The sequence below is a fragment of the Mobula hypostoma genome, chromosome 28 (assembly GCF_963921235.1).
Source record: "Mobula hypostoma chromosome 28, sMobHyp1.1, whole genome shotgun sequence".
NCBI classification, from domain to species: domain Eukaryota; kingdom Metazoa; phylum Chordata; class Chondrichthyes; order Myliobatiformes; family Myliobatidae; genus Mobula; species Mobula hypostoma.
Window position 1 is genome coordinate 20,533,982 of NC_086124.1, and position 25,677 is coordinate 20,559,658.

Below are 25,677 nucleotides of genomic sequence, written 5' to 3' on the forward strand. Positions count from 1 at the left end.
GACAACGCAGCAAGTCCAGTTGCCTTGATTTACTGCAGCTTGATATACAATGACCTGGATGACTGAGAACCTTCATAGACATACAGCCTCCTAAAGGTTCCTTTACATTAAGCTCCCTAATAAGATTTGGGTTATTACACAATGCCCTACCCTCAGATAGGCTCAAACACACATTGAACACATCATTGATTACTTTATAAGTTCACTCACTGCATTTTACTATGACAAAGTTATCATCAACATAATGGACCCAAATTTTAGGGTTTACAATTAGCAACACCATCTTTTCCAACTTCTGCATGAACCCAGAGCTGGACAAACCCAGTGGTGTCCCTTTCAGCCAAGCTATTGGATAAGATCAACTTGGTCTACAAAATCCAATGTGGAAACTGCAGTAAAAGATTGCGTCGGCCAAACCAAGAGAAAACTATCTGCATGGATCCATGAAGATCAACTGGCTGTGAAGTGGCGTGACCAGCTCTCCTTAGTCTCTACCCATGAAAATCAAGGGGGCACAAATTCAACTGAGCATCAGTGGAAGTCACGGGGCAAGCAGATACATGGCATGCAAGAGAATTCTTAGGAGTGTGGTTTTCCGCAAACAATTCATTAAAAAAAAACATAAGAGATCTTGATCCTATTTATGAGCCAATATGGGCAAAATTCCAGACCACAATGCAGCAGGTTCGCCACACAACCCATTGGCGACAAGATATCCTCCCCACATCATAACCAACTTTCGGAAATGATGTCCAATCAGCTGATTGATAAGTACATAAAGGCCAAGCGTTCAGAGAACACACCACAATTAATAGTGCATGGGTGATGTCTCCTCGCAGGGTGACAAGATGTTTCCGAGTAAATTGCCAAGACCAGAGAACAACTGAACCCAGCCATCAACCACCCAAGCTACTCATCTTCCAAGTTATATTATGGTCTGTATGGACGTAAAGCTTTTCACAGTTTCTCTGTAACTGGGACAAAAATACATCAATGCAACGCACGCCCCCACCCCCACCAGCGGAGCCAGCCCACACATACTTACTGGCGACGCGGGAGGTGTCTCATCATCCCTGAGTGAACCGCTTAGCACTTTGAAGGTCTCCAGGGTTTGCTCGTGTCTCCGAATTGTTGCCTGGATCGCCTGGTGGAGGGTGGTGCAGAGGGGCAATGGATCAGAATTCACCTCAAGCTCCCAGTCTCCACCCTCACCTTACCCCCCCCACCCCGATAAAGCAGCCTGTCAGTCACTAAGACCACTTTTATGTGATGGGACGGGGTAGAGGGAACTTCAATCGGTGTCTGCCCCAGGAGTGTGTGAAGGGACTATGTAGAGAGAGCTTCACTCTGTGTCTGACCCCGGGAGTGTGTGAAGGGACTATGTAGAGAGAGCTTCACTCTGTGTCTGACCCCGGGAGTGTGTGATGGGACGGTGTGGAGGGAGCTTCACTCTGTGTCTGATCCCGAGAGTGTGTGATGGGACAGTGTGGAGGGAGCTTCACTCTGTGTCTGACCCCCGGGGTGTGTGATGGGACGGTGTGGAGGGAGATTCACTCTGTGTCTGACCCCGGGAGTGTGTGATGGGACGGTGTGGAGGGAGCTTCACTCTGTGTCTGACCCCCGGGGTGTGTGAAGGGACTATGTAGAGAGAGCTTCACTCTGTGTCTGACTCCAGGAGTGTGTAATGGGACGGTGTGGAGGGAGCTTCACTCTGTGTCTGACCCCGGGGGTTTGTGATGGAACGGTGTGGAGTGAGCTTCACTCTGTGTCTGACCCCAGGAGTGGAGGGAGACTTACCTGAATCCAATCCTTCTTTTCTTCCTGTGTTCTGTGAAGAGTAATTGTAACATCCTTGATTAGAATGAGATTCCCAAAATTAACTCCCAACTTATTGCTATGCTTTGGGATTTTTTTTTACTCTGGAATGGTCAAAGCACTTTCCCTCCCCCGCTCTCAGCCCCTCTTCTCCATCCTAAGTACCCCTGCCCTTTTGAGTTTACCTCAGTTTCCACCAACATGCCTTCTGCTGTCAGTGTAGAGGGTTTATGCAGGCCCCTGGGGAGCAAGTACCCGGAAGGCATTGCAAACAGCTCTGGCCCAAGGGGAAGAGTGTCTTGTTACAGACAGAGAGAGCAGCACTGGGCTGTTTCCACTGTTTCCAGATGGGATGGGCCCCATCGGGAAGGGGGGAGCAGACAAGTGCTTTTTCTCTCTCCAGCATCAATGGAGAGGGATTATCGGGGGTGGGGTGGGAGAATTTGGGGCAAAGGTTGGTCTCAATGGCGCAAGCGAGGACCAGGGGAAATTAGACAACCGGCAGATGTTTGCAGATAAAACTCCTTAAGACCGCTACAGGCCATTTGGCCCATTTCTGCAAAAATGACCAAAGTGGCTTCCTGAGCCAGTCCCATTTGACCTGCATCTCTCTGAACCTTGCATCTACCTAACTACATGGTTTTTTAAAAAACATTCACTTACCTGCCTCAGCCACTTTCTCTGGCAGCTCCTTCCATAAACCGACCACCCTCTGGGTGTAAAGGTTGCCCCTCAGGTCCCCTTTAAATCTCTCCCCTCTCACCTTAAACCTGGTCCCTCTAGTTTTAGACTCCCCTCCCCCGGGGAAAAAGACTGCGACCATCCACCTTATCTACATCCCTCATGGTTTTATAAACCTCTATAAGGTCACCCCTCAGAGTCCTTCACTCTAGGGAAAACAGTCCCAGTCTGACAGCCTCTCCTTACAACTCAATCCCTCCAGTCCCAGGAATATCCTGGTGAATCTTTCCTGCCCCCTCTCCAGTTTAATGACATCCTTCCCATAGCTGGGCGACCAGAACTGCACACAATACTCCGAGTGCGGCCTCACCGACATCTTGTACAGGTGTAACGGGACGTCCCAACTCCTGTACTCAGTGTCCTGACCGACGAAGGCCAAATTACCAAACTCCTTCTACCTGTGACACCACTTTCACCTGTGATCCCTGGAACTGTCTGTTCTACAGCACTCCCCAGGGCGCTGTCATTCACTGTGTAACCCTTGTCCTGGTCTAACTTCCCAAAATACAATACCTCACGCTTGTCTGAGTTAAACTGCATCTGCCGTTCCTTGGCCCAGTTCCCCAACTGACCTAGGTCCTGCTGTAACGTTCGGTAATGTTCACCATCCACCACACCAACAATTTTGGTGTCATTCGTAAACCTTTCAATCCTGCCTTCGATGCTTTCATGTGGAATGTTCATGGATTGGCGAGAAAGAAACAGATGAACGTCCTCCAGCCAAGAGGGAGAATTGGTGCTGGGTGGGAGGGGCCCAGACAAGCCTGCGTCAACATCAACACTGTGGCAATGCAATGGATCTCGAGATCGGACTGCAACACAACTCCCCTGCGGATACCTGGCCTGTAATTCCAGGGAACGCTGTTTTCCAGAAACGAGGAACGTCCGGCATGAGTTCTGTGTACTGGTCTCCTTCACCTGTGGAGTGTGGAAACATGGGTCACTGAGAGGGCTCGTAACCCTTACAAGGTGCATGTGATGGGACGGTGCGGAGGAAGCTAAACTCTGTCTGACCCTGGGAGTGTGTGATGGGAATGTGTGGAGGGAGCTTCGCTCTGTGTCTGACCCTGGGAGTGTGTGATGGAACGGTGTGGAGGGAGTTTCACTCTGTGTCTGATCCCGGGGAGTGTGTGATGGGATGGTGTGGAGGGAGCGAAACTCTGTCTGACACCAGGAGTGTGTGATAGGATGGTGTGGAGGGAGTTTCACTCTGTATCTAACCCTGGGAGTGTGTGATGGGACGGTGTGGAAGGAGCTTCACTCTGTGTCTGACCCCAGGAGCGTGTGATGGGACGGTGTGGAGGGAGATTCACTCTGTGTCTGACACCAGGAGTGTGTGATGGGACGGTGTGGAGGGAGCTTCACTCTGTGTCTGATCCTGGGAGTGTGTGATGGGACGGTGTGGAGGGAGCTTCACTCTGTGTCTGATCCTGGGAGTGTGTGATCAGACGGTGTGGAGGGAGCTTCACTCTGTGTCTGATCCTGGGAGTGTGTGATCGGACGGTGTGAAGGGAGCTTCACTCTGTGTCTGATCCTGGGAGTGTGTGATGGGATGGTGTGGAGGGAGCTTCACTCTGTGTCTGACCCCGGGAGTGTGTGATGGGATGGTATGGAGTGAGCTTCACTCTGTGTCTAAAGGGAACCAAGAAGCCTCCAGTTAGGACCTACCTCCATGCCGTCCACGTCAATCCGTGCCCGGACGCTGAACTTCTGACCAATCAGCCTCAGCTTGGGAACACAGTACAGTAACCGATTGTTGAACTGTGGGGGTGGGGGGAAGAATTCACACAATGAGCACGTCAGCAATGAGGAGGACAGATGGCCAAGGACAATCAAGGGTACTACTGACTCTCACGCACCCCAACCCCCAACACACACACACACACACACACACACACACGGAGACTCACCAGAATAAGGTATCGGTCCTGGGTGCTCCCATTCTTGGCTGAGAGTTTCAGGATGTGACCCTCCTTTATCAGCTCATTGGTGGGGTTCACAATGTCCTCTTCGCCCCCCAACAGCTCGTAGACTTTGAGGAGCTTGTGCATCCGTTCCTGGTGGAACAAAGAGCCATTTCTGATACCAGCATACCCCTTCCCATTTGCTCTCAACGGAGCCCTCCCCTTCCTATTCACTCCCAATGTATACAGATTTTCCCATTGACTCCTAATAGTATCCCACACCTTCTTATTCACTCCTAATAGGATCACTGCCACCTTCCACACTCCCAATAGGGATCTATCCCTTCCTATTCACTCCCAATGTATACAAATGTTCCCATTCACTCCTAATAGGATCCCACACCTTCCCATTCACTAATAGGATCCCACACCTTCCTATTTGCTCTTACTGTTCATATTCCCAATGGACCCCACCCCTTCCCATTCACTGCCACCTTCCACACTCCCAATAGGAACCTATCCCTTCCTATTCACTCCCAATGGGAATCTATTGGTTCCCATTCATTCCCACCATCCCCACTCTCAATGGGATAGATGCCATTCCTTTCCATTTGGTCCCACCTTCCACACCCCCAATCAGTCCCCACCCCTTTCCATTCACTCCCACCCTCCACACTCCCAAAGGGACCCTACCCCTTCTCATTCACTCCCACTTTCCACACTCCCAATGGATCCCACATCTTCTTGTTCACTCCACCGTCCACACCCCCAACGGGACCCCACCCCTTCCCATTCACTCCCACCGTGCGCACACCCAATGGATCCCACATCTTCCCATTCACTTCCACAGTACACACTTACAACAGACCCTTGCCATTTCCATTTTCTCCCAGTGGACCCCACCCCTTCCCATTCTCATGCAGTCTTCAATCCGCAGAAGGACCCGAACTCTCACCATCTTACGGATGGCGGCATTGGAATGATCAGCCGCCGTTGAAATCAGCTCCAGAGATTCTGCAAAGAACAAAACCAAGTAGTTACTGTAACAATCGAGCAATGTGCACTATTAGCCAGCAGACCATCAGTACACGTTCTAAGGTCAATAACCATTCCCGATGGGAATTGTTGGACAGCGCTGATTAAAATGGCAGCTACAGGGTTGGAAGATTTTGCTGACTTCTCAAACACTTCCTCAGTCAATGTGTTGAGAGTCAAGATAATTTACAATATGGCAATGCCTAACAAGAAAGGATTCCTCACTATTTCCATTTTAAGGGGAGAAGGAAAAGTGATGAATATATGAAGTTTGTGGGGAAGAGTGATCTTAATATGACACAAAAGATTTTCTGCCAATGTTCTGAGTGATCACAATATGACAGAATTTCAGGAAGGTGATCACCATGTGTGTGACTTTGGAAAGGGAAGAATGATCATAACTTGATAGAAATTGGGGGTAGAACAGAAGTGAATCATGATTTTACAGAACTTAGTGCAGGGTGGTAACAGTGATCATACTTTGACAAAATTTCTTGGGGGCAAGGTCATAAAATGGCAGATTTGCAGTAATACAGCAGAATTTTAGGGCAGAGAGTGACCCTAATTTGAGAGTCTTCTAGAGTGTAGGAGATTCAATATGACAGAATTTGGGCGAGTTAAGAGTGATAATAATATCACAAAATTTTTGGGCAGCAAGGAAGAGTGATTTTAATGTCACAGGAGTTGGTGGAAGAGGAATAGTGATCAAGACAAAACAGAATTTTGGAGAGAAGAGTGACAGAATTTGGGAGGGGGAATAATCATAATAAGTAAGAATGTTGGGTGGGAAAGAGTCATCATAATATAACAGAAAGTCTTGCAGAATATTTGGGGGAAGAGTGATCATAATATGAGTGATTGTTCTATAAACTCAAACTAATATAAGGCATAGCCTCCCTACTCTTTTTATTCTATGCCATCATTCCTATCTACCCCAGGACTCATTTTCTGCCCTCACATTCTGCATGCTAACCACCTCCACCTCAAATTTCCCCAATGATCTTGTCACCACAAACCTCCTAGAGATCCATAGCCAAATGTGATTTAATCCAATTCGTCCAGAACCCAACTCTATCTATAGCAATCCATAAGCTGCAGAAAGGTTGAGAAAGTACCTGTAAACAAAACCTCTCAGCTAATCAGAAATGGCTGATTTTGAAATAATTAACAATTAATTTACAATTTCTCTTTAAAGCGAAGAAAAAATGGCCTTGTTGTGGCTAAGGAAAAAAAAATAAAATAGGATGCGATTGAAAAAGAAAGGTTTCAGCAAGTTTTGCAAAGAAAAGAAAATTTATTTGGCAAGGATTGTACACTCAGTGGCCACTTAATTAGCTACACTGTAAATATCTAATCAGCCAATCACGTGGCAGCAACTCAATGCATAAAAGCATGCCGACATGGTCAAGAGGTTCAATTGTTTTTCAGACCAGAAAGCAGAATAAGGAAGAAATGTCATCTACCTGACTTTCACTGTGGAATGATTGCTGGTGTCAGATGGGGTGGTTTGAGTATCTCAGATGCTGCTAATCTCCTGGGATTTTCACACAGAACAGTCTCTACAGCAAGGGTTCCCAACATGGGGTCCACAGACCCCTCAGTTAATGGTAGGAAACCCCAGAAGTAGAGTTTACAGAGAATGGCGTGAAAAAACAAACAAAAAAAACATTCTGAAGGGGAAATTGAGGGCAAATTTCTTCATTCAGTGGGTGGCGCAAGTGTGGAACGAGTTCCCAGCAGAAGTGATGAATACGGGCTCAATTGTAACAATTCAGAGAGGTTTTGATAGACACATGGATGAGTGGGGTACGGAGGGCTATGGTTTGGATGCAGATAGATGGGACTAGACCAGGGGTTCCTTTTGTTACGCCATGGACCCCTACCAATAACAGAACTCCATGGGCCCAGGTTGGGAGCCCATGGACTACACAGAAGACCACAACAGCATGGATTAGATGAGCCAAAGGGCTTGATTCTGTGCTGTGGTACACTATGACTATCACACTTATAGGGAGTCACACAAGAGGTTATTTATAAAATGTTACAGTGCACTGCATTGAGGGTAATGTACTGTCATGGATAGACCATTACCTCCTACCGCGTACTCTCCCAATGGGCCAGACCCCTTCCCATTCACTCCCATGCCCACACTCCCAGTGGGATCCCACCCCTTCCCATTCACTCCCACTGCCCACACTCCCAATGGGACCCACCCTTCCCATTCACTCCCACCATCCACATGTCCACATTCCCAATGAGACCCCATCCCTTCTCACTCATTCCCTCCACTTGCATTCCCAATGAGACCCCGCCCCATTCACTCTCACCACCCACACTCCCAGTGGGACCCTGTCCCTTCCTTCCACACTCCCAATGGGACTCCACCCCTTCCCATTCACACCGTCCACACTCCCAATGGGACCCCACTCCTTTCCATTCAATCTCACTGTCCATACTCCCAATAATACAGCACCCATTTCTATTCAATCCCAACGGGACCCTAACACTTCCCTTTCAGTCAGAGCCTCATTCTACCAGGAAAAGAGAATTGGGAAAGTGCTTGTCCCTACTTTCTGAGTCCTTGCGGTCAGGCGAATCCTCGGGCAGTTTTTTCAGGTAGTCCTTCAGGAGGAGCTCATAACGTGGGATCCTTTGCACAGGCTCCAACATGTGATGCTGTAGCGTCAGGTTTCCGCACAGCTCATCCTTCTGTGAGGGATGGCATACGGAAGAAAAGCGGTTAGAAATGGCAGTCTGTGATGGGACGGTGCAGAGCGAGCTTCACTCTGCGTCTGACCCCGGGAGTGTGTGATGGGACGGTGTGGAGGGAGCTTCACTCTGTGTCTGACCCCGGGAGTGTGTGATGGGATGGTGTGGAGGGAGTTTCACTCTGTGTCTGACCCAGGGAGTGTGTGATGGGACGGTGTGGAGGGAGCTTCACTCTGTGTCTGACCCCGGGAGTGTGTGATGGGACGGTGTGGATGGAGCTTCACTCTGTGTCTGACCCCGGGAGTGTGTGATGGGACGGTGCGGAGGGAGCTTCACTCTGAGTCTGACCCTGGGAGTGTGTGATGGGACGGTGTGGGGGAGTTTCACTCTCTGTCTGACCCCGGGAGTGTGTGATGGGACGGTGTGGAGGGAGTTTCACTCTGTGTCTGACCCCGGGAGTGTGTGATGGGACGTGTGGAGGGAGCTTCACTCTGTGTCTGACCCCGGGAGTCTGTGATGGGACAGTGTGGAGGGAGCTTCACTCTGTGTCTCGTGCTGGGAGTGAGTGATGGGACGGTCATAACATCTGGATGTTATTCTGCCCTGGGACCAGAGGGGAGCAGCTAAATGCTGCCCAGTCTTTCACAGATCTCATCACTCCCTCCCATCGGTCTGCACAGTGCATTGTTTCAAGAAGGCCAACAGTATCATCAGGGATGTCTCCCACAGTGGCCAGTCCCTCTGCTCTCTTCTATGTTCTAGGAGAAGATACAGGTGGCTGAAAACTCAGCTGACCAAAGTGTAGAACACCACCTTCCCCAGTGTCCTGAACCTCCCACCTCTCTCCCATCCATTTCCCATGGGGTTGCCACATTCGTAAACCCTCTTCTGTCACAAGCATGTCTCTTCCACAGCTCTTCAGATTTCAATAGAATCTTTGTACCAGTTTATATATAGATCTCTAGAAGTGAGTTGCAGGTCGGCATATAACCCAGGGATTCTGGGGGTAGCGCCTCTGGTGGGGGAACATGTCGCGTCCTTTTCGAGGCGGTTAGTCCACCTTTGGTCCCCACCTGGCACTCAGCTCTCACCTGCGGCTCCCCGTAGCTGTTTGCATGCGACAGCAGCCGCGCCCCGGGCAATGGCTTCGACAAGCCGGCTAAACCAGGTGAGGGTAGCCGATGGGTCTCAAACCCTCGGTGAGATAGGGAGTTGTCTATCTCAGCATGTGAAGACAGACTCCGGCAGATTGAGCGGACAAGACCAATGGAAGGTCCAACGGTCAAGAAGGCGGTCTCTGCAAGCGTCGTGGAACGTGTAGAGCAGGACAAGGCGCAGAAGACGTCCCGGTCATCCACTGCACCTAGTCCCATCTCCAGCCATCTTGACTCTGTCTTGTCACTGGATCCAGGTGGGAATTGGGAAGAGAGAGTGAGGCTGGCGCTGCGCAACTCTCCCTCACTTAAATCCAAATCACGCGCTAGTCTCGACACCATCTCCGGCTGGTGGCGTAGTGACATCAGCACTGGACTCCAGAGCGAAGGTTCCCAAGTTCGAATCTAGTCGGGCCACTCCCGGGCACGCTTTCCATCCGTGCCGGGTTGAATGTCGAGCTAGCAACTCGACCTCATAAAAAGTACTAATGGTGTCGAGGCCTTCATCGATGATAATGGACAAACCTCATAGAATAACAGATCCCTGGGAGTGGATTACAGGCTGGGATCTAATCCGGAGGTTCGGAAGGAGTTTCAAATCCCTGGGAGTGGGTTACAGACTGGGAATTAATCCAAGAGTTTGGGGGATTATCTATAGAAGAACTGATCCCCAGGAGGTTTACAGGCAGGGATCTAATCCAGGGGTTCAAAGGGTTTATATATAGAATAACAGATCCCTGGGAGTGGGTTACAGGCTGGGGTCCAATCCCGGGGTTCAGGAGGTTTATATATAGATTAACAGATCCCTGGGAGCGGGTTACAGGCTGGAGTCCAATCCCGGGGTTCAGGGGGTTTATATATGGAATAACAGATGCCTGGGTGTGGGTTACAGACTGGGATCTGACCCAGGGGAGGAGGACACCACCTACCTGGATATCTTGTAGCGTGGACTTGAAATGAGCTGATTTCTCCACCCAGATGTTCACCAGTTCCATGGCTCTGTCAAAGTTCTTCACGTACTCCCCATACATCTTGAGGAAGGGAGCTAATTTCTGGAGGATGTCTCCGATCCTCGGTTTCGACTCCCTGTGACGGGAGGGAAGGAGTTAATAATGGAGACCAACGTTCGCGAATGGGCCTTCCAACACGGCCTCCAGTCGTCATGCTCCACTCCGTCTCTGTGAACCACCCCCACCGTCTCCCCTACAGCTCTCCCTGCCCCTGGGACCCTCTCCCTCCCCATCTCTGTGACCCCCCCCACCCTCTCCTATACCTCTCCCCATCTCTGTGACCGCCACCCTCTCCTATACTCCTCCCCATCTCTGTGAACCACCCCCACTGTCTCCCCTACAGCTCTCCCTGTCCCTGGGACCCTCTCCCTCCCCTACATCCTTCCCCATCTCTGTGACCCCCCACCCTCTCCTATACCCCTCCTCATCTCTGTGACTCCTCCACCCTCCCCTTTAGCCCTCCTTGTCTCTGACCTCCCCTTCCCCTGCACCCCTCCTCATCTCTGTGACTCCTCCACCCTCCCCTTTAGCCCTCCTTGTCTCTGACCTCCCCTTCCCCTGCACCCCTCCCTGACTCTGACCCCCTCCATCTCTGTGAACCCCCACCTCCCCTACACCCCCATCTCTGTGACCCCTTCCCTCCCCTACCCACCTCCCTGTCTCTGTGACACCCTCCCTCCCTTTCACCTCTCATCTCAATAAGCCCCTCCCTCCCCTACACACCTCGCCATCTGTGACCCCTCCATCCCCTACAGCCCTCCCCATTTCCATGAACCCCTCCCTCCCCGTCTCTGTGAACCCTCCATCCCCTAAACCCCTCCCCATCTCTGTGACCCCCTTCCCCCTCCCTCCCCTACACACTTCTGTCTCCGTGACCCCCTTCCTCCTCTACAACCCTCCCATCTGTGACCCCCTCCCTCCCCTACACCTCTCGTCTCAATAAGCCCCTCCCTCCCTTACACACCTCTCCATTTCTGTGTCCCCCTCCTGCACTGCACCCCTCCCCTTCTCCATGACCCCCTCCTCCCCCGCAACCCTCCCCTTCTCTGTGAATCCAATGAGACAGAGGGCCTCCTTCGAATCTCTCAAAAGAAAATGCTGTGACTGCTCTCGGAAAAGGCAGCCGGAGGAAATTCCCAGTGGGATCGACTGGAATGTGTTTAAAATCTGAGGTTAAAATTCCTCGGGAAGGTATCCAGAGCTGTCTGCTCTGGGGCCATAAGTAGGCCTTTGTGGCATTGAAGTGGCCTGCTCTGGCTGAGATGGGGTTAACACCCACGGACCGGGGGGGTGGGGGGTGGAGCGGTGGGGGCTTCAAGTTACCATAACAGGGCGGGCCAACTGAGTTGGGAAAGGCCCTCATTTGGACTGCTTCTCCTTTTCCTCGATGATGGGGGGATGGGGAGACAGAAACGAAATACCCCTAAGCCTGACAGCGGCCTTTTTACCATGCATGAGCCTGGCTGTGTCTGCCCTCTCTCCCTTCCTCTTCTCTGCTGCTGTACCCCTCATCCACCATCAGTCTGCACCACTGTGTTGCCCCAAGTACTCCCTCCTTCCCCCTGTCTCTCTAACCCTCCATTTCTCCACCCTTTCCCCTTTCTATCCCTCCCTTTCTCATCATCCTTCCCTCGCCCCTCCTCCATTGCTCCTCTATCCTTGTTCGCTCCTATTTCCCAGCCTCAGTCCCCTCACCCCCTTCCTCCCTCCCCCTTTCCTTACCCTCGACCTTCTCCCACTCCTCTCTCCGCGCCCCCCCCAACCTCTCGTCACTCCCCGTCCCTCCTTCCCGAAACCACTCAAGTCAGCTCCCCCTATCCCTCGCTTACCCTTCCTCCCCTACCCCCATGTCTCTGTTGTCCACCCCTGCCCTCCCCTCCCTCCCAGCCTCGGCCCTCGTACCACTCCAGCATCCTCCTCTCGAGCTCGGGCAGCAGGAACTGCTGGTGGAAGAGATGGATGGAGCAGATGTTGGAGAAGATGGAGTTGACGACCTCCTCGGGAAGAGAGTTCCGGCAGCGAGCCTCCTCCATCAGCCGGGCGCAGAACACCTGTGGGTGGGGGTGTGGGGGGGGGAAGTAGGAGGGAGGGGTTCACTCTTGGAAGGACAGCGAGGGAGCTCAGATCCGCGGGAGGGGTGGTGAGGAGGGAGTACCGCACAGCGGGAGGGGTTGTGAGGGGGAGGCAACAAAGGAGCAACCTCCCTGGAGGGTGCGGAGGGATGTCACACCGCGAGAGAGGCAGCGAGGAGGGAGCGTTGTGGGAGGGGCGGTGAGGAGGGATGTCATGCCACGAGAGGGGCAGTACAGAGGGAGTGCTGTGCTGCAGGAGGGGCAGTGAGGAGGGATGTATTGCCGTGGAAGGGGCGGTGAGGAGGAAGCGCCACACGGCAGGAGGGGCAGCAAGGAAGAAGAGGGAACCACCTTACCTTGTCGAGCAGGTACAGTCGGGAGACGTAAGCTTTCTCCGTGATCAACAGCTCATTGGCGATCTGGTACACCTTCTGTTGGATCGTCAGCTATCGGAATAACGGGGGAGGGGGAGGGGGAGCAAGGGAGAGTGCGAGGAAAGAGGGGGAAAGAGGAAGAGAAAGAAAGTGAGGGGGAGGAGTGAGAGAGAGGGGGAGGGGTGAGGGGGTGGGGGTGAGGGGATGAGGGAGAAGGGGAGGGGATGTGGGAGAAGGGGAGGGAATGTGGGAGAAGGGGAGGGAATGTGGGAGAAGGGGAGGGGATGAGGGAGGGGGATGAGGGAGAGGGGAGAGTGAGAGAGGGGGAGGAGTGAGAGAGAGGGGGGAGAGAGAGAGGGGGAGGAGAGAGAGAGGGGGGAGGAGAGAGAGGGGGGAGAGAGAGAGGGGGGAGAGAGAGAGGGGGAGGAGAGAGAGAGGGGGAGGAGAGAGAGAGGGGGAGGAGAGAGAGAGGGGGAGGAGAGAGAGGGGGAGGAGAGAGAGAGGGGGAGGAGAGAGAGGGGGAGGAGAGAGAGGGGGAGGAGAGAGAGAGGGGAGGGGTGTGAGAAAGAAAGTGAGGGGGAGGAGTGAGAGAGAGGGGGAGGGGTGAGGGGGTGGGGGTGAGGGGATGAGGGAGAAGGGGAGGGGATGTGGGAGAAGGGGAGGGGATGAGGGAGGGGGATGAGGGAGAGGGGAGAGTGAGAGAGGGGGGAGGAGTGAGAGAGAGGGGGGAGGAGAGAGAGAGGGGGGAGGAGAGAGAGAGGGGGGAGGAGAGAGAGAGGGGGGAGGAGAGAGAGAGGGGGGAGGAGAGAGAGAGGGGGGAGAGAGAGAGGGGGGAGGAGAGAGAGAGGGGGGAGGAGAGAGAGGGGGGAGGAGAGAGAGAGGGGGGAGAGAGAGGGGGGAGGAGAGAGAGGGGGAGGAGAGAGAGGGGGAGGAGAGAGAGGGGGAGGAGAGAGAGGGGGAGGAGAGAGAGGGGGAGGAGAGAGAGGGGGAGGAGAGAGAGAGGGGAGGGGTGTGAGAGAGAGGGGGAGGGGTGTGAGAGAGGGGGGAGGGGTGTGAGAGAGAGGGAGAGGGGTGTGAGAGAGAGGGAGAGGGGAGAAAGGGTGAAGGGTGAATGAGAGAGATATCAAGGGAGAGGAATTGAGGAGGGAGAGTGTTAGCCACAGCCCCTCTCTGTCTGTCCTTATCCTGTCTCTCTCCACAACCCCTAGGACCCCGGTCCATTCCCCTCCGCTGTCTAAGTGGAGTCTGCCTGTCTTACTCGGGACCCTGTGGCCTCCCCCCAGTCACTCGTTCCTTCCCACGTCCCAGCGAACGTGTGGGACCATTGAGTTAATTGTTCACCGGTGTGCGCGAGGGATAGAATCTGGGGGGTGGGGGGAATGGCCTGTTACATGAAATTCTTACCCTGACGGTCCCAGGCTAAATTAGCTCACGAGATGAATAGGATGTCGTTGGCCCACAGCTCGAGTAATGTACAGCGGTAGAATTCAGACATGCTGCATCACCCTCTGGTTCAGATGCTCCAACCCCTCCTCACCATCGAGGACATCTTCAAAAGACGATGCCTTAAGGACCCCCACCACCCAGGCCAGCCCCTCTGCTCATTGCTACTATCAGGAAGGAGGTACAGAGGCCTGAAGGCACACTAAACGTTCCAGGAACAGCTTCTACCCGCCACCACCAGCTTTCTGAACGGTCCGTGAACAGGACCTCGATAATCCTCTACTGAACCATTTATTTGTTTCAACAGACCTGGAGGAGGGGTGGAGGGTGGGGAAGGGTCATGGGAAGCAGGAGGGGTGGGAAGGAGGACTAAGGAGAGGGGGGGCGAGGGGAGGCAAAAGGGGTGAGGGGAGAAGGGTGAGGAGACGATGAGGGGGTGAGGAGGGAGTAGGGAGGGGAGTGAGGGGGAGGGAGAAATGGGAATGGAGGCAGAGGAGGAGGAAGGGCTCTCACCTCAGCCGAATCCTGCCGCTCGAACACGGGAGTGGCCACTCCACCGTCCCCCTCACCCCGATCACCCTTGCACTCCTCTTCCTCCTCCTCCTCTTCCTTCTCCTCGTACCCGCTCCCCTCCTCCAGGTCGCTGTCACCCTCAGAGTCACGGCCAGAGGGGCGAGAGGCCCTGGGCTGAGGCAGGCCCTCCTCGCCAGCGAAACATGCCTCATCGCCAATGCCTGGAGAGCTGAGGCTGCCGATGCCACTGTCCCGGTTGGGCCTCTTGGACGGGGCGGAGGGAGGAGGCATGGAGGAAGAGGATGAGGAGGCCGAAGAAGAAGAGGAGGCCGAGGAGCAGGACGAGGAGGCCCCTCCGCCCTCTGGCCCCACTCCGCTCCCAGCGTCCGAACCCTCCACGAAGTCCATGCTGATGCCGGACTCCAGCGAGTTGAGCCGCTCCACCATGGTGGCCTTCAGGCCTGACCCGTTGCCGGGGGCGACACAGCCTCCATCTGCTGGGCTCAGGCCCGACCAGCATATCTCAGGCCCCAGTGGGATATTTTCGCTGTGGGAGGGTGGGAGAAGGAGGAACACAGACATTAGAGACGTAGCCTCAGAGCCATTGTGTACCTGGCACAGATCACCAAGGTCAAGTGGGGAGAGACCACCCCAAACTGACCGATAGGGCTTAGAGGTTCACACCAAGCACCCCTTTCACCTGAGCTGCAGGCGGAATGATTTACCCCCTCCCCCATCCACCCCTAGGGGACACTACATCCTCAACAAACCCCACCCTCCCGCCACATTCCCATCAGGATAAGATTGACTCCTCAAACTCCTCTCGCTCAGGGAATCATTTACCCCTGATGACCCCTTACATAGACAGGAGGCAATTTACCTCTTTCTGCCTCCTCTTTAGGGTCAATTCACGCACCACCACTCACAGGTACTCGATTTATCCCCTCCCTCGGGAAATAATTTGCCCTATCACACTCCCTTGAGAAAATATGCCCCTCACCCTCAAGGGGGGGGTGCGATTTATCTTCTCTCAGGGGAGGTATTTACTCCCTTCCTCTGAGGGGATCTATTCCCTCTCTCGGGGGGTTTTACCCCACCTTGAGTGAACGATACACCCCCTACGTTCAAGGATTTACCAACTGCTTTCATGGGAAGGATTTGTAGGGTAAGGTTTACCCCCAACTCGGGGGGAATGACTCACCTCTTCCTCTGCAGGGCAGGACTTACACCCTTGCGTGGGGGCTTATTGTGCAGAGGGTTGACACTCTCCCTTTTGGGGGGAAAAATTTACCCTTTTTCTCTATGGGTGTTTGCCCTCTCTCTCTGGAGAGGATTTACCCCCCCGCTCAGAAGGGGAAGATACCCCATGGGGGAAGGTATACCCCTTCAGGTGGGTAAAGATTCAACCCTCCCTCCTCTCTGTGGACAGTTTTACACCCCCTTCCTGTGGGAGAAGATTTAACCCTGTCAGATAAATAGTTCTCCCCTTGGGAGAACTATCTGTCCCCTCCCTTGGGGGGGGACCTATTTACCACCTACATAGAAAAAGATTTCCCCCCTCTCTATAGAGATATATTTATCACCCCTCTGAGAGGGACGATTTTCCTCTCCTTTAGGGGACATTTCACCCCCTCTGTCAGAGGAGGAATTACCTCCCCCCCCCAGATTTAACCCCTTCCTTGGGGGAGGGGAAACTATTTCCCTCCTCCCCCTCCCACCCCCGCCAGACCCCTTACCGTTCGAACTTCTCAATGAGGGAGGAGACTCGTGCCGGGCTGAGGCTGGGGTTCAGGACGTCCTGGGGAGTGGAAGGGGAGCCCCTGGGGTCAGCGGGCAGCGGCCGGGAGGGCGCCGGCGGGATGGGCTCCGTCCGCCAAGGGCGATGGAGGTGCGTTGGCTTCGGAGGCACTGAGTTGGGGGGGGGGAGAGAGAGAGAAAGAGGGTGGGTGGGGTTGGGAGGCAGAGACAATCAGCCCACACCCCTCCCTCCGTCCCATGCTCCGTCAAGCAACCGCCTTGCCCCTACCACTCACCAAGCCTCCCGCTCACCTTCCCGACAACATGCACCATTCTGCCCAATGCCCCTGCAAACGAGAACCCCGCCTACCAACCCCTTTGTCCCTCCACATCTCTGTGAACCCAACTCCCCTAAGCCTCTCCCTATCTCCATGATGCTTCTCTGTCTCTGTGACCCCCCCATCCCCTCCTTCCCCTACACCTTTCTCCGTCTCCATAACACTCCCTCCCTACAATCGCTCTCCCCTCCCACTTGCAAATGGGAAAGGAGGAGCATCTGGTTGGGAATATGAGGGAGAAACATTACAGGTCACATGACCACAAGCAAAGGCTGAGACACGGAGTTAGGCCTCGAATCCCTCCAGACCGCACCCCCCCCCAACCCCCTCCGAATTCAAACCTTGCGGCTTCGCCCCCACAGATCTGTGGCTGGCAGACGGCCTCTCCCCGACCGTCCTCACTGGTGAGGGGTGCTCGGCGGCCGGTAGGCCGGAAGCCTGGGCTTTTCCCCGCGGAGCATCCAGTCCTGGGCTGGAGTCCAGGGACATGCTCTTCACAAGCGATCGGGAGGCTGGCGTCCCTGGATCAGAATCGGGACCAGTCGGGGGAAATGGAGAGAAAGCGAAAGTTAGCTGGAGCCTTTGGACCACAATCAGGTTTGTTATCACAAACTTAGCTGTCAAATTCGTTCTTTTTGTGGCAGCAGGACAGTAGAAAGACAGAGTCCGTAAGACCATAAGGCAATGGAGCAAAATTATGCCATTCAGCCCATCGAGACTGCTCTACCATTCCATCATCGCCATTTATCATCCCTCTCAACCCCACTCTCCTGCCTTCTCCCCATAATCTTTGACACTCAAGAACCAATCAACCTCCACTTTAAATATACCCAATGACTTGGCCTCTAATCTGAGGCTCTTCCCTCTGGTCTTAGATGCTCCCACTATAGGGAACATCCTCTCCACATCCACTCTGTCTAGGGCCTCAATATTGGGTAGATTTAAATGAGTCGCCCCCCCCCCAACCTCAATCTTCTACACTTAAGTGAGTACAGGCCCAGAGCCATCAAACATTAGCCCTTTCATTCCCAGGATTATTTTCGTGAACCTCCTCTGGACCTTCTCCAATGCCAATGCATCTTTTGTTAGGTACAGAGCCCAAATCCTCTCACAATACTCCAAATGTGGTTTGACCAGTGTCTTATAAAGCCCCAGCATTACATAAAAGTTGCTGGTGAATGCAGCAGGCCAGGCAGCATCTCTAGGAAGAGGTGCAGTCGACGTTTCAGGCCGAGACCCTTCGTCAGGACCGTCCTGACAAAGGGTCTCGGCCTGAAACGTCGACTGCACCTCTTCCTAGAGATGCTGCCTGGCCTGCTGCGTTCACCAGCAACTTTTATGTGTGTTGCTTGAATTTCCAGCATCTGCAGAATTCCTGTTGTTCCCAGCATTACATCCTTGTTTTTATATTCCAGTCCTCTGGAAATGAATGCTAACATTGCATTTGCTTTCCCGTACTACCAACTCAACCTGCAGATAACCTTTAGGGAACTGTTAGAGTCATAAAAAAGCAAAACAGACCATTCAGCCCATCTAGTCCGTGCCAACAGGGTCTTCTATCTTGTCCCATCAACCTGCATCTGGACTATATCCCTCTCTCTGACCCCCTATCATCCAAAGTTCTCTTAAATCAGTGGTCCCCAACTTCCGGGCCGCGAAGCATGCAGGGGTGCAGCGGTAGCCGGAGCACACCCAGCACATCTTTAAGAAAAAAGCCGAAATAAACAAGCTAATTAATTAGGTGCCGCCCAGAAGTCAGTCTTCATTCAAGGAACTGAGGTGGAGAGGGTCAATAACTTTAAATTCTTTGGCATTTAAGGATCGACGTTTCTCTCCCTGAGAAGTGTCAGAGGATCTGTCCTGGGACCAGCACGTAACTGTCATTACAAAGAAAGCACGGCAGCGCCTGTACGTTATTAGAAGTTTGTGTAGATTCAACATGTCACCTCAATCCTGACAGCCCTGTCTTTTCAGCCTGTCTGGGCTGGCATTTAAATTGACCAAACAATGGAACAGCTAAAGGTTCCAGCGCCCTGGAAAGAGGAGTGAACATCACGTAGAGCAAGTGAAATCGGCAATCGCCTCTGATCTGGGCCGACATTTACGTGCTGGGCGGCACCTAATTAATTAGCTTGTTTATTTCGGCTTTTTTTTAAAGATATGCTGGGTACGCTCTGGCTACCGCTGCACCCTTGCATGCTTCACGGCCCGGTATCGGCCCGCGGCCCGGAAGTTGAGGACCACTGTCTTAAATGAAATTGAATCCCCCATCCACCACCCTCTGAGTGAAGAAGTTCCTCCTCAGACTCCACTTAAATATTTCACCTTTCACCCTTAACCTATGACCTCCAGTTCTAGTCTCACCCAACCACAGTGCAAATAGCCTGATAATTTTGTACACCCCTGCAAGTTCTCCCTCCATTCTCCTGCACTCCAGTTCCAACCAGTTCAACCAGTCCCTATATCTCTGGTCCTCAAGACCTGGTAACATCCTTGTAAATTTTCTCTATACTCTTATAATCTTACTGATATCTTTCCTGTAGGAGGGTTGACCAGAACTGCACACAATACTCGAAGTTTGGCTGGTATCTTATACATCTTCAATAGAACATTTCAGTTCCTACTCTCAAAACCTTGATTTATGGGGCCCAAAGGGCCAAAAGCTCTCTTTATGACCCATCTACCTGTGACACCATGTTCAGGAAATTATGGATCTATACTCCCACATAAAATTAATAACTGGTGAAAAAGAAAAGAGTTAACAAATGTTCGTGGACCGTTCAGAAACCTAATGGCCGAGAGAAAGAAGGGAGGGAGGGAACATCGACTCAGACCATCAGAAGCCTGTGTCGGGCATTTTCATGCCTTACAAGGTGCAGAGTGGAAGTCTGTGTGGGGCGCCACTCCTCGCACAGACACTAGAGCAATGTGTGGTTAAGTGTCTTGCTCAAGGACACAAACATGCTGCCACAGCTGAGGCTCGAACTAGCAACCTTCAGATCACTAGATGAAGGCCTTAACCACTTGGCTACTTGCCCAAGAAGCTCTTCCTAAAATGATGAGTGTGTTGTCTTCAGGCTCCTGTACGTCCTCCCTGATGGTAGAAATCGGAAGAGGGCATGTTCCAGATAGAGAGGGTCCTTAGGGGTGGATAGCACCTTCCTGAATCACCAACTCTGGAAGATCTCTTCGATGGTGGGGAGGGTTGTGCCTGTGATAGCGATGGCCGAGAGTCTACAGCCATCTGCATCCTCTTTCGATCCTGCCCACTGGAGCCTCCACACTAGGCGATGACGCAACCGGTCCCAATGCTCTCCACCGCGCATCTGCAGAGGGTTGTTAAGATTCTTTGGCGACCTACCAGATCTCCTCAAATTCCTGATGAAGTGTAGCCACTGGCATGCCTTCTTCATAATTGCATCAATATGTTAGGCCTGGGATAGATCCTGAGATGTTAACACACAGGAACTTCAAGCTGCTCACCCTTCCCACCACTGACCCCTGGACGAGGACTGGTGTACGTTCTCCCAACTTCCTCTTCCTGAATGTCACCATACAACCGGCCAATCTATCTCACTGCCATACACCTCATCACAACCTTCTGGGATTCTGCCAACAACAGTGGTGTCAATGGCGAATTCATATGCCTGTAGAATAGTTTCTAGGGGTGACAGGCCTGTCTGGGCCTGTGAAGCCTTGCAGCCATTTCAAGGATTGGGCCCCGTAAACTTCGCTCAAGATTGGATATCTCCGTCTGAAACGGCCCACCCCTTCTTCCGAGCTTCCGAGTGGAGGGGGTAGAACTTTAGAGGTCTCCCCGCTCTGCCAGGCAAAGGGATTTCTCCCCCATCTCCATCCAGAACCACTGACCCTTTATCCCGGTCCAAGAAACGCACACCCTGCATTCACCTCGTAGAGAACTCTGACGGAACTGCCTCTCCGCTACGAAGGGTCGGGCGTGAAACTCAACTTGCAGGTTGAGTCGGTGGTGAGGAAGGCAAATACAACGTCAGCGTTCCCTTTGAGAGGACGAGACCGTAAAAGCAAGGACGTGGGCCAGAGTGCATTTGAAATATTTGAGAGCAACCTCTGACCCCATATCTAAGGAAAGATGGGCTGGCCCCGAAGAGATCCATAAGAACGGTGACGATCCTGGAAATGAAAGGGTTAACATACGAGGAGAATGCGACGTCTTTGGGCCTGTTGGAGTTCAGAATGACGAGGGGAGGGCGAACCCTATTGAAACCTACTGGATACTAAAAAGCCTGGATAGAAGGGACATGATGTCTCCATCAGTGGCAGAGCCTAAGATCGAAGGCCACAACCTCAGATCAGAGACAAGGCAGAAATTCACCAGCCCGAGGGTGGGGCATCTGCAGAATTCATTGCCGCAGGCAACTGCGGAGGCCAGGTTACTGGGTGTACTTAAGGCAGAGTTTGATTGATTCTTGATTGGGGATTAAGGGTTACGGGGAGAAGACATGATGACACATGAGCAGAATTAGGCCATTCGGTCCATTGAGTCTTCTCTGCCATTCCATCATGGCCAACTTTTCTCAACTCCGCCCTTACTAATCAAGAGCCTATCTCAAGCTTCACTTTAAATGCATCCAAAGACGGCCTCCACAGCCGTCTGTGACAGTGAATTCCACAGGTTCACCACTCTCTGGCTAAAAAAAAAATCTCTGTTCTAAAGGGATGTCCATCTATTCTGAGGCTGTGCCCTCTGGTCCTATACTCCCCAACCATAGGAAACATCCTCTCCACGTCAGCTCTATGTCCACCTCTCAATAGTCCAGAAGCTTTCAATGAGATTCTTCTAAACTCCAGAGAACTACCAAGCGCTGCTCATAAATTAACCCTTTCACTCCCCAGGTTTTTCTTGCGAGCTTTCTCTGGTCCAGGCGTTCCCAACCTGGGGTCCATGTGCCTCTTGCTTAATGGCATTGGTCCTTGGAGTTAAAAAGGTTGGAAACCGTTCATCTAGACTTTCCCCAATGCCAGCATATTTCTGCCTAGATAACGGGCCAACTCTGCACACAATACTCCAAGAAGGTGCGAGAACAGGGTGAGAAAAAAAATCCACTGTGATGGAATGGGGGAGCAAACTCGATGGGCTGAATGGTTGATTCTTCTCCCATCTTATGGTCTTATGGTGTGTGGATGAAACTCTTCGATGATGATATGGCGAAGAGTTTGAAGGCACAGTGCACAAAATCAGGGAATTTTATACACCTTAATGGTACAATATCAGATATTAACTTTGAACTAAATATCGGGCGCCGGGTTAGCGTAGCGGTTAGCGCGACGCTCTTACAGCTCAGAGTTCAATTCTGGCGCTATCTGTAAGGAGCTCGAACGTTCTTCCCATGAGCGCATGGGTTTCCTCCAGGTGCTCTGGTTTCCTCCCACAGTCCGAAGACGTACCAGTTGGTAGTTTCGTGATTAGGTTAGGGGTTAAATAGGTGGGTCGCCGGACAGTGTGACTCGAAAGGCCGGAAGAGACTGTTCCACGCTAGATCTCCAAATAAATCATCATTATGCGCCGTGTCCTATGACGTGGGCGATCACGGTCTTTCCACGGCCATGATTATTCTTGGCAAATTTGTCTACAGAAGTGGTTTGCCATTGCCTTCTTCTGGGCAGTGTCTTTACAGGACAGGTGACCCTGGCCATTATCAATACTCTTCAGAGATTGTCTGTCTGGCGTCAGTGGTCACATAACCAGGACTTGTGATATGCACCAACTGCTCGTACGACCATCCACCACTGCTCCCATGACTTCACATGACCCTGTAAGCAGGTGCTACACCTTGCCCAAGGGTGACCTGCAGGCCAGCAAAAGGGAGGAGCGTCTTACACCTCCTTTGGTAGAGGAGGGATGTATAGGGTGTCAGGGAGGGGTAGCACCTCTGGTGGGGGAACATGTCGCATCCTTTTCAGGGCAGTTTGTCCACCTTTGATCCCCACTCACTCAGCTCTCACCTGTGGCTCCCCGTAGCTGTTTGCATGCGACAGCGGCCACACCCCGGGCAACGGCTTCGACAAGCCGGCTAAACCAGGTGAGGGTAGCTGAAGGGTCTCAAACCCTCGGTGAGATAGGGAGTTGTCTATCCCAGCATGTGAAGACAGACTCCAGCGGACTGAGCGGATGAGACCAATGGAAGGTACAACGGTCAAGAAGGCGGTCTCTGCAAGCGTCGTAGAGCAGGACAAGACACAGAAGACGTCCTGGTCATCCACTGCACCTACTCCCATCTCCAGCCGTCTAGACTCTGTCTTGCCACTGGATCCAGATGGGAATTGGGAAGAGAGAATGAGGCTGACGCTGCGCAACTCTCCCTCACTTCAATCCAAACCACACGCTAGTCTCGACACCATCATAATGGTGTCGAGGTCCTCATCGATGTCAACGATGGACGAACACATCTCCACCCATACCCCCCCGCAACTAACATATTTTTAAAACTAAATATATAAAAAATGAAAGCAAATTCCTGACTTAACGGTTCAATATTTCCACCATGAAAGTACCCTGACTGGTTACATCCCAGTCTGGTACGGCAATCCGAATGCGCAGGAAGCTGCAGAGAGTGATGGACTCAGCCTGGTACATCACGGGCACGTCCCTCCCCACCATCGGTCATATCGACTGGGGGTACTACCTCAAGAGAGCAACATCCATCATCAGAGACACCCCCACCCCCCCCCTCCGTCCAGGCCGCGCCATCTTACCTATTTTTCTAGAGATTCAAGCCCTTCCAGACGATTAACCTACTCTCCTGAAGGAAACCAGAGCCCCCGGAGGAAACCCGCACGCTCGCTCGCAGTAGGAGAACGTGCCAGCTCCCGACAGGCCACTGGCGCCGACGCAGCCGCCATGTTACCGTAAGGCCCCTAATCTTCCAACAGCTCCCGTCGGGCAGGGGGTACAGGAGCCTCATGTGCCACCCCAGCAGGCTCAGGGAGCAGCGACTTCCCGTCAACCGTTCGGTTCCTGAGCCTGCCAGCACAATCCTCGTCACGGCAACACTGTGACGACTCTGCACCACAACGGACTTTAGTCTGACTGCGCTCCTCGTCACACAGTTCCACAGTTTTTCTTTCGACTGCTGCTTATCTGATACTATTTGCCCATGACACTGCTGTAAGTAAGGTTCACACTGCATCACCCACGCACCTCGTCGCACCCATGGCAACATGCTCGACTTCGACCAGGGAACAAGGGCAGAGCAGACCCCGGCGGGCGTACGGAGGCTCGAGCGGAGGCACCTGGTGGGAAGGGTTCAACAGAGGCCCGGGACGGAGATGGGACGGGGACGGAGACTCTGTATGATCGGCAGGAAAGAGGATTGAGCCTCTCTGCGGGGATTCGTGACGGTTTCTGTCTGCATTACTGCCCCTCCTGCACTCTTGATTGAAATATGACACCCCCGTCCCCACACACCCCACACACACACACACACACACACACACACACACACACCCACGCCCACCCACCACAAGCCAGGCCAAACCGCGCGTGCCCGGTGGTATCAGCTGACTCCTCGACTCCAGCAGGCGATGCCAGGGGTCTTCCCCGCGGGGTGGAGGAGACGGACAGAGGATGCCCCTCGCCTGCCCTTCGCCCCAGCCTGGCTGCGAGAGGGTCGTAACGAGAGACCACCACGCCGTGGGAGGGACAGCAAGGACGAAGCACGGCGCAGCGAAATCCTACTGTGACATATTTACTTGCCTGACTACCCACGGTGCACCTCTCCCTGCGACCCCCGACTGGCGGAGAGGCCAAGGAGGGGGAAAGGACTCCAGGACTCTCGGGACATCTTGTCAGGGCGAGGAGCTCAGGCATTTACCCCGCTACGCCTGCTGTGCGCCGCTCCCCCTACACGGACAAACCTGTGCCCAGCGGCATATGTCACACAGCTGTTGGTCCAGGAGGGAGGGAAGAGGGAAGGGAACTGGGAATCACAGCCGTTGGATCCGAGTGGGAGGCTCCCGCCCCTCCCACACAGCCGGAGTCTTTCAAATGAGTGAATGGGAGAGCTGGAGGCGGGGAGCAGTGGCTCCTACTCGCTGCTCTGCCAGAGTTAAACAGCCTCTCCGTTCCTGACCACACCACTGCCTCCCTCCTCCCTGAGCCTCTCTGGCCCCTTCCCCCTCCCTCACATTTGCTTCCCCTCCTCTTCCTCACTCCCTTTCTCCCAGCTTCCCCTGACTGGCTTACCTCTCCCTCACTGTTCCCCACTCTCTTCCCCCTCTTCTTGACTTGCTCTCCCCCCTCCGTATTCCCCACTTCCACTCCCCCACCTTTCCCCTCATAATCCTCACCCTATCTCCCCCACTTCCCCCTCACTCTCCTTTCTCCCCATTCCCCTCAGTTCCTCTCTCCCTTTCCCCTCACTCTCACTCACCCCTTCTCTGCTTTACTCCTCCTTGCTCTCTTACCCCCTCCCTCACTCCCCTCCACGTTCTTGCCCACCCTCGCTCTCTCTCGACCCTCCTTCCCGTGGGCACTGATTCAGTGTTTTCAACGGCCCCAGAAGAATCCCGGTCTGCTGCCTTTCCCTCTCTCGCCCTCCCTCCCTCCCTCTCTCTCTCTCTCTCTCTCTCACAGTTGACCTCGGGCACTTTCAGCTCTATTTATAGAGGGAAAGTTACAAACAGCTGGGCTGGTTGACACAGGAGAAGCAGTTACCGGTCGCGGTACAGAGTCAGACACAGAGCCTCTGTGCGACGCACCGCAGAGCCCACCCCCGCGCTCGCGGGGAGCGGACCAGTCCAGATGGAATCCTTTCGGTAGCAGACGGAGAAGAGAGGGCAAGGTGGGGGGGG

The 25,677-nt window shown here is 53.2% G+C and overlaps 1 protein-coding gene across 5 annotated transcripts in view; it reads right to left on the bottom strand.

Annotated features, from left to right (window-relative positions):
- fgd1 (FYVE, RhoGEF and PH domain containing 1) overlaps positions 1-25,677 on the bottom strand; it is a 63,279-nt gene that overhangs the window by 20,027 nt on the left and 17,575 nt on the right. For 2 of the 5 annotated variants that reach the window (XM_063034684.1, XM_063034688.1), the window contains exons 2-14: positions 17,187-17,366; positions 16,507-16,678; positions 14,771-15,317; positions 12,797-12,886; positions 12,271-12,419; positions 10,288-10,444; positions 8,066-8,204; positions 5,416-5,474; positions 4,467-4,613; positions 4,225-4,317; positions 3,395-3,474; positions 1,798-1,828; positions 1,046-1,144 (exon numbers count right to left, since the gene is read on the bottom strand). In XM_063034684.1, coding sequence (XP_062890754.1) covers positions 1,046-1,144; positions 1,798-1,828; positions 3,395-3,474; positions 4,225-4,317; positions 4,467-4,613; positions 5,416-5,474; positions 8,066-8,204; positions 10,288-10,444; positions 12,271-12,419; positions 12,797-12,886; positions 14,771-15,317; positions 16,507-16,678; positions 17,187-17,366 — 1,943 coding nt within the window. Of the gene's footprint in view, positions 1-1,045; positions 1,145-1,797; positions 1,829-3,394; positions 3,475-4,224; positions 4,318-4,466; positions 4,614-5,415; positions 5,475-8,065; positions 8,205-10,287; positions 10,445-12,270; positions 12,420-12,796; positions 12,887-14,770; positions 15,318-16,506; positions 16,679-17,186; positions 17,367-23,580; positions 23,726-24,580; positions 25,047-25,677 lie in introns of those variants that run through there. The other 3 variants (XM_063034686.1, XM_063034687.1, XM_063034685.1) reach the window with 3 other exon arrangements.